At 49.7% G+C, this 12,081-nt stretch overlaps 1 protein-coding gene and 1 long non-coding RNA gene across 11 annotated transcripts in view; one reads left to right on the top strand and one right to left on the bottom strand.

Annotated features, from left to right (window-relative positions):
• Positions 1-381: 381 nt before the first annotated feature.
• Positions 382-12,081, top strand: part of USP28 (ubiquitin specific peptidase 28) — a 35,860-nt gene continuing 24,160 nt past the window's right edge. For 3 of the 8 annotated variants that reach the window (XM_064524153.1, XM_064524154.1, XM_064524152.1), the window contains exons 1-3: positions 2,181-2,351; positions 9,726-9,803; positions 11,143-11,275. In XM_064524153.1, the coding sequence (XP_064380223.1) occupies positions 2,196-2,351; positions 9,726-9,803; positions 11,143-11,275 (367 nt within the window). In that variant the 5' untranslated portion in view covers positions 2,181-2,195. Of the gene's footprint in view, positions 513-1,769; positions 1,909-2,180; positions 2,352-4,982; positions 5,078-5,329; positions 5,433-5,905; positions 6,085-9,725; positions 9,804-11,142; positions 11,276-12,081 lie in introns of those variants that run through there. The other 5 variants (XM_064524160.1, XM_064524155.1, XM_064524157.1 and 2 more) reach the window with 4 other exon arrangements.
• Positions 781-4,963, bottom strand: LOC112987561 (uncharacterized). 3 transcript variants are annotated; one of them, XR_010392462.1, is made up of 4 exons: positions 3,384-4,963; positions 3,174-3,298; positions 1,291-1,557; positions 781-1,086 (listed from the first exon to the last, which is right to left on the bottom strand). It is a non-coding gene; the product is annotated as an uncharacterized LOC112987561 (long non-coding RNA). The 3 variants fall into 3 exon arrangements; XR_003260299.2 differs by having other exon boundaries at positions 1,291-1,683; positions 3,174-4,963; XR_003260298.2 differs by having other exon boundaries at positions 3,174-4,963.

The raw sequence follows: 12,081 nt of genomic DNA, 5'->3' as shown, positions 1-12,081 counted from the left end.
AATCTCTGCTTAGATGTACCGGTAGTGCCAGTATAGATCTTCGGAATGTGCATTCTTTACAGCCAAAGATGTAGAGAAGACCTTAAATTGGGAGCAGAAAGAAATTTCCTTATCCCTATCCCGGTTTAGGGCAGTTGTTTTACCGGATCCCACTAGCTTACAGCTAATGATGTGGAGGAGATGGTGAATTCAAGCCTGCGGCTCTACTCATGTACATAGCCCATCTCTTGGTGTTTACAAGGGACTTGCTACAGCTAAAGCAAGCAATGTCCTCTCTGAGCCCCTTCCCAGACTCTTTCATTTTTGTAACAAAACGCCATTTTCCAAATCTGCTGTTTGCTCTCCCCACAGGGCCGATGGATGGGCGGAGGCAGAAGGAAACCGATTCTGGTCTGCTAGACGCCTGTGGGAAACACTCACTCGACCTACACCCAAACTTTGCATCTTCAGATACCCCGAAATGCAATTTCAGTTCACCAGCAAGGAGGAAATAAAGACCTACAATACAAGAGGTAATTACAGTGCTTACAGTTATTCATTAATTCATGTAGCATATTTCCTGTAATTAATACCATGCCCACACACTGCCTATGTTAATACACTTGCCAGCACCTCAAATACATTTCAGCAGCTTTCAGACTAGCGAAGCAGGTCAGGTAAACTGAGAAGGAGGAAGTTTGAACGGCACAGACCTTCCAACTGTGCTGAAAGGGCTGCTGCCAAAATTGAAACGAATCATATCACCTCCATATCTAGTGCTATTATTAGTCTGGTACGCTCTTGAAATTGGCAGGTTTTCTTTATGTTGGATTTAAACTTTGCTGGTTATCTTGGGTTTTTTTTCTTTGCATGTAAGACAAATTGGATAAAGTTTATTGGGTTGCTCAATTGCACCATGTTTATCGGCTCCGCTGACTCCTCCTCACCCTCTTGCCTTGCAACAAAAATGTTTGCACGCAAGTGCAGGGAAAGCTGTGAGGATGCAGTCTTCAAAGTCCTGTAAGGAGATCAGCATTCAAGCTGCCATCAGCCTGGAAACCTCACCGCTTTGGGCAATCCAAGTCCAAATTCCCTCCAGTCTGCTAACTGAAACAGAGAAGACATACACTTTACTGAACATGCGTCTTTTAAAATCTCCCTTCAAACATGCATTAAAATTTTTGCCTGCTTATTTTCAGTCCAAGCTAAACCGACCCTTGAAAAGGCCACGTTTCTAGCATGCTGAAATTCCCAAACCTATTGAAAAATAACAAAGCGAAGGACACTCTCTGTAACCGCACAGACACAAACCATGCAGCGGGCTCGCTTCCGCCGGGAGCTGGTCCCGGTCCGTCAGGTGACAGCGTGTCATGAGCAGCAGGAGCTCGAGGGCAACTGCACGGGGAGGCTGTGATTCCGCATCCAGCACCGTGTGCACGCAGAGGTCCTGGCACGCGGTGGCGGCCTCTCTGCAGTCCGTGATGGGTCTCTCTCCCCCGAGGTGATGCTGTAGAAGCTGCCTGGCCAGGCAATGGGGAGTGGAGTTTCTGGGCCACAGAGCATCTGCAGCGGAGCTTCCTGCAACGCAAACAGGCACCTTCCGCTAGGTTTAGTGGCAGGGAGGTGGAAAGGTGTCAGCTGTGGCTGGGGGATTAATCTTCGTGGGCCTCAGTAAATGAATTAGACCAGGAAATTGCATTTGGCCTAGAAATTAGCAAACAGAGAAATTGCTATGGCTTGAAACTTAATGACATTTTGTCTGACCCCTTAACTCTCCCCACTTCCTGCAGCGCAGTTGCTCCAGGCAAAAATGCCAGCGACCCTTCCTCGGGGCAAGGAGACCCACCGTCCCCTGGGGAGCATCTGGCTCGGGCACCCGGCGCTCCGAGCGAAGCCAGCACGGTGCAGGAGAAACGAAGACCAGCAATTGTAAGTGACACATTTCTGAGTGCTCCTCCTGAGATGCAAAAAGATATTTTGCTCACAAGCTTTGCCAGCCCTTGGGGAGCGCGGCCTCGCAGAGCCATTGGGCTGCGGCAAATTGCCAATGTGCGTGAGCAAAATCTCATCTGCAGTGTCCTGCGCGTGCATGCGTCCGAGCGCTCAGAGCTTTTGATGGCTGTTTTGATGAGCTGCTGCAAGAATGAGATCCAGCAGGAAACTGTAAATGAGATCTCTTCTCCCAGCGCACCAGGCCTGCTCGTACCCATTCCTTTATGAGGGACACGGTGTCACTTGCTGCCACGGACAGCCGTTCTATGATTTATCAATGTCACCGTGACCAAAATGCTGAGAACTGTGCTGGAGGCGCAATTCAAGCCTGGCCTGAGCGGAGGAATGGTCACCTTCGACCCGTCAGAGCTGCGAGCCGGGTGAGCGTCTGGTGTTTGGCTCTGGCAGCAGCCTCCTTCCCCAGCCACGTTTTCTGAGGGCGGGTTTTGAAAATCGCACTCAGACGTGTGTAACATCTCACCTTTGCTGGCTTCCCAGTCTAGTTTCTCACGGAAAGTACAAGCGGGCAGGTGCAGTATGACCCATTTCCACTGAGATCTCGCACAAACCGGGTGTTAGACTGCATTAACCCCTGGATGCTTTCTGCTCTTTTCCTCAGTATTAGCTACTCGAGCACTGATGTTTTGTTTTCTGTGTGATCACGCGGTCTTGCCTGAATCTTGCTCAGATCTTGGCTCCAGCTCCATTTGGAGGCAGCGAGCTCTATCGTTTAATCACACAGCTGAGGTTTTTGGGGGAGAAAGCATTTTCTTTTTGAAGCCAAACAAGACTGGCTTGGAAGTTACCCTCCTTCACAAGCTTTTTTTGCAGGGTGGGAGGGTGTTGGAATCGAAGTAAAAATTGAGAGTATTTGGGCTTTATGCTAAACAAGGGGAAATAACTTAACCCTGGATAGAAGTTAGATTAACAGAATGGATATGCAGTTCAGTGACCAGTGATTAACAGTAAATTATGACCCGGAATAAAGGAGCGAGGCAGTGGGGGCGACCGTGTCCAGCCCGGGTTTGGGGGGGACATGAGCTCCCTCCTTGCAGTCGGCCACGTGCCAGCAAAACAGCAATGTCACCTTCTGCAAAACTTTTCCAGAAAATGGATTTCAGTTGTATCCTTGCTCTCCTGAAATTCAGAGTCCTGTGCTTTTCGCTTCTAAGAGCCAAGGGAGATCTGGGTCCCGTGCTTACCTCTGCCAAGCACTGCCCGCGTTAGCCTGGTGAAGCATCGCGTGCCTTTCCTTGCCTCAGTTTCCCTGCTTTCAAAATGGAGCTAGCCACGTGTGTCTGGCTGCTTACTCATACCATAGTCATCACTGTGGAGTTAAAAAGTAGGTTAACCCTGAAAACTGGCACTTCTGGATTCCTTGTTAGATGAGCACTTGTAAGGACCGTACTCACGTGAGTTGCGCTGCAGACGTGTGCTGCTCTGCTGCGGTCACAGTCCGTCCACGCTGCCCGGTAAGAGCAAAGCCGTTCCCTTTCACAGCATCTAATCCCGCTGACTTGTGCAAACAGGGCGCGTGCGCTAGCCATGTGCACGCATCACGGACGGCATCCGCCGCCTCGGAAAGGGTCCAGCGTGTATAAGGAACTTACCTGAGACCAGGACGTGCAGGAGAAGCGCTCCGAAGGCAGCTGTCATCTCCTCACCTACCTTCCAGTACAGGAAGGTTTCTGGCTTTGTCCAAAGCTCCCACCATGGAAGGCTTTTTCCAGGGACAGCTGATGGTGTCCCTCTACCCGGGGCAGCCCCCCATTAACATCTTATTTCCCTGAAAGAGCAAACTAGCCCAGAGGCAAACGCAGCTGCATGTTTCTGGGCTTGTTACTATTGCTGAAATATCCCAACCTGTACTGATCTCCGGTGCGATTGCAGGCAGTATTTTAATCTCATTGATGTTGTAGCACTAAGTGACTAATGGTATCTAGGGCCCTTCCCCAGGAGGGGAAAAATCATGCTAATATGATTTTCCTTCAGTGCTCTTACCTGTGGCTGTGCCGGTTGCTGACTTACAGGATGCTAATCCCATTAATAATTGAGGCCCAAATAGCCACTTTAAATCAGACTTACACCGCAACATCTCCTGCATTTGACAACAGTTACTGTGCTCTTGAATTACCCTGGATAATGGAAACCTGCTATTGTTTAATGAAGGACAATCACTAATGGTGCAGGGGGAAAAATCCCGTCTGCTTTCAGTCTTTCCTGACTCCCTTTAATTAAAAGACGTATTACACTGTGATTAATGGGGGCTCCTGGGGAGGGTTTCACTTGGCAGGTTTCAGGAGGGAACAAGATGCTCCCTGCCAGCAGGATTTTTCCGCAGGCTGGACAGGCCCCTTCCGTACCGGCACGGGCGAGGAAAGGGAACAAAGTGCCGTAGCGCGCGTCCTCTCTGCTAGGGCTTACTGCAGAAAGGGACTGACCCCCCTTTGCTAGTCATTTACACCTGTGCAGCCCTCGTTAGCTGAAGAGCCCCCAGCCTCCCGGCCCTGCCATTCCCTGCCCTTAGTGGGCAGACAAACACTGGTGATGAACATGTAACTTTTTGCCTAAAGTGGTAATGAGGCCATTTAGCAAGAGCTAATTCTCCTCTGTCCATGCTCTCGGTAAATGCCTCCCGTTTCTGCAGTCACTGGCTCACCTTTTTCCCTTTGTGCGGAGGAAGGCGCGTTTCCTATTTCCACGCTCCCCCATGGACGTTGGCTTAGACAAGTATGTTGCAGGAATGTCCTCTTTACCTCTTGTGTTTTGGGTTTGTTTTTAAGCTGCTGTTTCTAATCAGGGAGCTGCGTTTCTTCCTCCTCTGACCTCTGCTGCAACAGCGACCTTTCTTGGCAACAGGCAGCAGAACTCCCCATTTTTCTCCGGCCGGCTTAAGAAATGGGCAAAAAAGGCCTCCGAAAGGAGATGTGCTCAGCTTTGGGAGCCGCCAAGAGCGTCGTCCCAAGGCCTCGCACGAGGGCCCTGCTGCAGGAAGGCGGCGGTGTCCCTGCCTCGGCGGGCTGCGGCAGCAGGAGCAGAGCTCGGAGGGAGCCGAGCATGGCCGGTGCCAAGCGGCATCGCGGCCGGCTGCCTTCTCCGGCCCGGGGTGAGTTCACGGCGCGAACGCGGCGAGGGAGGCGCTCCGGGTGCCGCAGCGCCTCAGCCGCGGCCTCCTTCAGGCCGCTGCCCGGCTCCCGGCTGCGGGCGCCACGGCGCACACGCAGGCAGCGGCCCCAACGGCCCCGGTGGCCGTTGCTCCCCAGCGCTAACGGCCGGCGGCCTCCGCGGCCTGGCCGCCCCCGCCGCGCCACCCCGCGGCCGCCCGGCGCTAGGCCCGGCGCTAGGCCCGGCCCGCTGCTCCCGGGGGCGGCGCATGCGCGCGGGCGGGCGGGTGGCCGCTGCCGGCCGGCATGACGGCCGAGCTGCAGGCCGCGGAGGGCGGCCCCGGCCCCGGCGGAGCGGTGAGCGCGGCCCGGGGGGCGGCGGGGCCCGGGCGGGGGGAGGCCGCAGGGCGCGGGGGGGCCCCGCCGCGTTCCCCCCGGTGTGTCGGGGCGCGGGGGCCGCTCCGCCGCCGCCCAGCCGCGGGGCCTAACGGTGCCCGGCTGCCTCCCGGCTCTGCCGGGCCCGGGCTTGGGCCCCCTGCGCGGCCCGCAGCGCCGAGCCGCGGCCTCCCCCGAGGGCAGAGCGGGGCTCCCGCTCCGCTGCCCGGGCTCGCGAGGCCCTGGGGGTCGCAGGGCTGGGGTTTGGCGCTCTGGGGGGAGCCGAGGTCGGTTCGCTGCCGTCCGCTCGCTGCCAGCTTTGCGTCCGCGGCGCGCTCTGCAAAACCTCACGTTTTTGCTGTAAAAGCAAGGCTGGGATGGGAAGAGCAACTTACCTGCCGGACCGATCCCTCTCACGTTAGCACGGTTTGCCCTTGATCCGGCGTGATTTTCATAACCGTTTCTCCACGATGTAATACTCTTTGTGAAGGGCAGGAAGGATGTTTGTCAGAAACAAGAAGTACTTGAGGAATTGTAGGGTTTCCTGGACAGTTATGACGTGCCGTGTGATAGCTGTGAAAGCTGTAGTAGCTTGCCATCGCCGTACTGCCGTAGCATCCCACACGTTCGAGAGGTGAGTTTAGGCTGAGGAGCCAGGTTAGTGCTGCTGAAGGCTGAACTCTTCCAGGGAACGTGCGCAGGATAGTCTTACGACCACGCGGTCTTCCTCTCTGCTCCGACAATGCTTTTCCTGCGAGACCTTCGCTCTGGAGTTGGGCGAGCGTAGCTGCCCTGGAGAAGGGCACTGCTTTCTGTGAATATACCGTCATATCAGCGCTGTTTTCGAGCAGCTTCCTCGACGCCTGCAGCCAGGGATTCCTCAGCTGTGTTGTACGCGTTGTCCTGACAGCACAATGTCTTGGGGCACAGAAATTCCATTTCCCGTTTGCCAGCGCAGATTCCAGTGTACTGATTTGACAGCACAAGTCATGTTTCTGTGTTAATAGGTGTGATGTTGCTCTTGTATTTAACTTTTTTGGTGGTCATCGGCTTCAGATGTTTTCCTTTTAAAATCCTGGTAGATAAAATACTGTGTCTAAGTGATTTCTGAAGATGTACAGAGGTCTCGTGCTCTCTTCCTCTCCCTTCTGTGGGAAAGGTACACAGATAATTCTGCACGGTGGTCTCTTGACAGCTTTCGTTACAGTTATTTTACAAAGAGGACAAAGGAAATGAGTTAGTCTGTCTCTGTTACTAGACCGGCTTCTCTCAGTATCTGTTAGAAAAAAACTACTGCTCTTAAATTGCAAGGCTGTATAACTTGTCTTTAAAAGGATCTGGCCCGTAACGTTCAAAAGGGCACGCGGCTATATGCTCCTAGTTGACTGCTGATTTGCTTTTGTGGGCAACCTTCAGTGCTCTCGGTTTGAAAGGCTGGTGCACGTACAGGACACTGAAGCCCAGTCCAAGAGCTTTTTAGGGCGCGTACTGTGTTTACGCATCTGTCCCGTTCTTCTGAGATCCTCGCTTTTCTGCAGAACCTCAGTGCTCTTGAGGTGCACCAGAAACACTTCTGAGAGGGCAGCCTTAAAGAAATGAGTGGTGGGAAGGTGTCAGTTCGCTCCTTGTGCATTTGGGAAGTCTGCGTAGCACCGATTTCAGATTTGCGCAGGGGCAGTGGCAGAAGAGCACGCGATATATGAGCGGCCTGTATATGCGTATGTTAAGGATGACGAGTCGGCTGGCTGTCACTTCTTGCCTAGGTGGGTATCGGTTTGTGAGAGGTCTCATTTCAGGAACGCAGCCATTGTTGGTGCTCCCTCCTGTAGGTTTTTAATCCTCTTGATATCCATTTTCCTGGTTCGATAAAAAGCATGGTTCAGCTCCAGTGGTGAGGGCAGCGACTCTGCGTGCCTCTTCCATGCAGGCTACGGCATCTTCATGCACGCTGTCGTTTCTGGAACCTCCTTGAAGTTATGCGCCACATTTTCATCCTTCCCTGCTTTCGGTTTCTCCTCAAAACAAACTACTTCTGTGCCCTATAAAAGTGAGTCAAATTAAGGAAAACAGCAAAACTATTCTATTTCACCACTTGCTTGGTTGTCCATGTAATTTTATCTCCTCCATCTTCCTTCCTGTCAACCTCTTGTTTGTACGCTCGTCTCCTTTTGCTGTAATCTAATAGTAGTAGCGTTTCACTTTTGGTTGTTAGTTTCTGGCCTTTAATGGGAGTCTTGCTGTTTGTTTTGGTTTGGTTTTTGGTTTTTCTAGCGCAGCGTATGTTAATAGTAGTGGTATGCTACCACTGCTGTTCTGAGTGTTAATGTCCAGCTCTGCAGCTTGTTTTAAAGTACCACGGCAGCATAACCTCAGAAAGCAATCAACCAGGCTAGTTTTAAAAACAAAGCCAAAAAAATACTCCCCGGGCACTTAACAGATTTCGGTGCACAGATTGTGGTTCCTGTTGGCTTTCGTGGGCTGCCGGTCAGCTGCAAGCCTCGTTGCATGGGATAAGCTTTACACCATTAAGAGGTGCTTTTAACACAAATGTTTCTTATGAAAGGCTCAATAAAATTGCATTGGAAATATTTAGTTAGTATGTGGTAACTTAAAACCGTGGGTTGGTTACTAGTTTTGGTGTTTAGTGCAGCCTTTGGGAATCACTTTCGGTGAAGGAGAAAACCTCCTGGGTAATCATGCCCTGTCCTGCCTTGCATTTCATCCTTGTAATGTGGTTTAATTAGCATGGATTTTTCTCCAACGGAAAAATATGCCCTGTGGCATGAGGTGGGGTTAGCCAACAAGAATACAATTTGCTAAGGTAGCAAAATTAGCAACATGATATACTCGGTTTGCCGTTGTGAAAGCATTCCTGTCCCGAACCTCATACTCTGGGCCTCTTATCGTGCGGCTTCCCATTGTGCTGTTAGCTGGTCACGAGGGCTTCCAGCGTCTCCGCTTTTCTCGGGATCGGGTGCAAAGGCAAAAAGAGGGTGTATAAGGGCGTTGGAGGGATGTGTACACACACACACACACACACAGTTTTTTTTTAATAACAGTTGAGCAAAAGTAGTATTTTAGGTGGAAGTATGATGAGTGTTTCCATCAAAAAAAGTTTAATTTAGAACAAACTGTTGGAGATAGAAGATTGCTGACCTGTTGCTTGGAAAGGGGAGTGAGGAGACCTTCAGCGTCACAATTAGGTCCTAGAACAGTTGAGAGCTATGACTCTGTACAGAGACCCGACTTTCCTGATAACTGTTTCATTGAAGTTATTCATAGCACTGCGGTGCTTAGTAGGCATGATGACCACTTGTATGGAAAAAGGGGTCCTTTAACTCTGCTGCATCTGGCAGTTAATGCAAAGATACTGGCTCCATGTGAAAAGTGTTTCATATGTGCAGGCATCTCTTATAAGATGCAGCCCTTTTGGAGCAAATTCACTTCTGTAATGTGAATGCTGATCTTTTTCCCCAGCCATGAACTTATTTCCCGGTAATAGACCTATATAACTTGCAGGCGATAAATGCTTTTGGCAAACTATCTGGCATCGTTCTGTTGTCGGGGCTTATGCTTTCCTGACCAGGTACGTGGGTTGGTGAACGAGGACTATTCATTGCTTGACTAGCCCTGCAGCGTGTAAGGATTTCATAAAAGTCTGTTAAAAAACTGATTACAGAGGTTGTCTTCCAAAATCGTAAGTGGCTGCAATAATCAAAGAATAGGTTGTTGACTGTGGACACCAAATAGCTAACCAAACTTTGAGTTGCCTGTGCGGTGGGGGGGAGGAAAAGCAATAGTAGCTTCCTGGGCCCTTACGCTGACACCTTAGTGAGAAATGACAGGCACAAATGGCATGTGCAGCCACACTTAAAATAGCCCCTCGCCAATCCCCTGGGAACTTATTAGCCTCCTTATATGTCCTGCTGCACATGCTGCTGCTTTCTGAAAGGGGAGGGGGTGCCGGTTCCCACCTCAGCTATGGGGCACCTAACACGGTACATATCGCTTCCTCTGAGGCCTCCTGACGTTCTCTTGAAAATACAAGAAATTGAACGTTAGTCTGTAAATAATTTTTTTGTTAAGTGTGCTATTCAAACTGACGTTCCAACTGAATGCTGTCAGGCAGCTGTGACTGAGTTTTTGTGTTGGTCTGTCAGTAAAAAGGAAAGAAAAAGCAACTACTCAGGTGAACCCTTGGCAAGCGTTGCAGAAACAGCTCCATGTTTTCTTGATCACGTTTTTACATGAGCTTTCTTTATTTTTTGCATATAGGATTGCCAGATGCTTTTAAATCAGTTGAGAGAGATAACAGGAATTCAAGACTCAGCCTTCCTTCACGCAGCTCTAAAGGTTTGTGTATGTTGTCATTGTTCTTTTGAAAGAAGACCTCTGCTTTTGCTTGAAAAATTGGGCAAGTTCAGGTTGTCTGTAAACATAATTCATGGGTCAGATATTTGTTGGCATTTTTATGGGTTGATCATAGGCTATTTCTTGCCAAAATAGTCAGCATGTATCTCGTGAAAGTGATATAGTGTACGCTGTATGGAATAATTTCGTTCACGGAAGAGGTGGGGATAAATGATCCACTATTTTTTTTGCCCCAATTGGTGCATATACACGTGAGGGGAACAGATACACAAGTCCAGCGTTTGTTGGTGTCAGAAGGGAATATGATTTGGAAGTTAATAGGTAATTCTTGACTCCATTGACTCTGAAACAAAAAGTCCACAGTGAGTTGAAAACCCTTCGTTTTTATAACAGCAGACCTCAAAATCTGAGCTGCAGTAGCATATGCTATGTTAAAACATTGTAAACACTTCCTGATAGTTTTGCTCCTGCAGTGAAACTGTTATCAATGCGTTATAATAAACACAAATTTTGTGGAGCAGAGGAAGTTTCCCCCTATGTAAACTGTTTCAGGAGTTCTGCACAGTTGACATAACATTTGTAGCTTTGTGACTTGCGGTTGTCTTGTCAATCACCAGCACAGTTGTCTTCGCCCTAGAGTAAAGGGACGCAAGAATCTCAGATAGGTGGAGAAGCAATACTTATCTGGAAAGACTCCTCCTCATAGTGCATATCTTCATCTTTATAAATTGCAGCAAGAAACTCACTGCACCTACGTTAGTCTGGAATCCTCAGACACCAGCTTCTTGAGGCAGAGCAGCAGGAAGTTGGTTGTGTGGTGGAGCTCTTCTCTGGAGTGAGCTGCAATCAGTGTTTTCACATTCTTTCGATATCATGTGCTGCATTATGTAAAGTGAAAATACTGTACGTAGCCCATAGTGATGGTCCAAGAAATGCAGTAGTGTTACCGTTGAAGACAGCCCCAGTTCAGTAAAACATACTCGTGTTGAAATTCATGAAGAGTTTGATTTCTGTGAGTCTCTCTGCGGCCAAGTACTCCGTTGCACTTCAGACCTGCAATTACTCCAGTCTCTTATGAGGAAAATGAGTTAATGCAGTCTGTATTATGCTAGTAATAAAGCCAAAGAGCTTTCTGTCTGAGAAATTGTAGCCCCTTTTTTTTTAACTGCTACTTGTCACCAATAGATAGCTTTCTCCTGTGGCCAGAGAAGGTAAAGTTGGTGCCACTGTGTCTATCTCTACCATGGATGCATTAAATTTCATACAAATGCAGATGAAGTAACCCTGGAACTATGGATTTTTTCCCCTTTTATTCTCCTAGGCTGCTAATGGAGACCTAATGGAAGCAGTCGGCTTCCTCACGGAGGAGCACGCTCAGGAGCCCACGCAGAACGCTGCTGCTGCCGAACCATCCACCTGGGAAGGGAGCGCTGCGGGCAAACAGCTTCCGCCAAGTAAGTAGTGTGTCTGTGTTCACACTGTATTACCTGCAGGTTTCAGATGGCAGCTGAGATGAAGGGGGAAGTACTGGACTCCCAGCTTCTGCCGGTTAATCCCCCCCACTCTTGTCGTAGTACTCATCTGATTTTCCTCGTGCTTGTTACTTGCAGTGGGATAGTTAGGGAACGAAACCTGCAAAAAAATCTTTTCTGTAAGATGAGTTTTTGGTCACAGTAGTTTCCTTGAACCAGCTCACCTCTGGGTCAGGTGAGTGCCAGCTGAAGGAGGGGGAATGGGGATGCATGTCTGCGGTGAAGCCGGTGAGGTACAGGGGCTGAGTCCCTTGTTACGGCAGCCTTATGGCTCTGCGTGGCTGGAAGGTGTTTCTTAACTGTACTTAGTATTTCCTGGTGAAGGACAGTTGAATCCAAAAGGAGAGCGACTCAATCCTGTTCATCTTGAAAATCAAAGTGACCAGAGTAGGCAGACCGTTGAAACCCAAAGTGAAATGCTGTATGCCCTTCTCGCCCCTGTTTTATCACTGCTACCCTAAAATGATCTCTATATTAGGAGTGGTTTCTATAATAGTTGTTTGCCTGCTGATTCTTTTTTAGGCAGGCAGACTCCCTGTCTGGCTATAAGGACATGCCAGAGCTGCTATTTTTCCAGAACCTGGTTACCTGAGAGCAAAGACCTATGCTTTTAGAACCTGCAGATCAACTGATTTTTTTTTTTTTTTTTTTTTTTTAAAAACTGCCAGGAGGGGCTGGCTTCATCCCCTTTCAGCAGCTTTCGGTGCCAGACAGCTAGTTTTGTCTAG

Source organism: Dromaius novaehollandiae, chromosome 21, assembly GCF_036370855.1.
Source record: "Dromaius novaehollandiae isolate bDroNov1 chromosome 21, bDroNov1.hap1, whole genome shotgun sequence".
In the NCBI taxonomy this organism is placed as follows: domain Eukaryota; kingdom Metazoa; phylum Chordata; class Aves; order Casuariiformes; family Dromaiidae; genus Dromaius; species Dromaius novaehollandiae.
The sequence above is the reverse complement of the archived record's forward strand: the minus strand, read 5'-3'. Positions and strand labels throughout refer to the sequence as shown.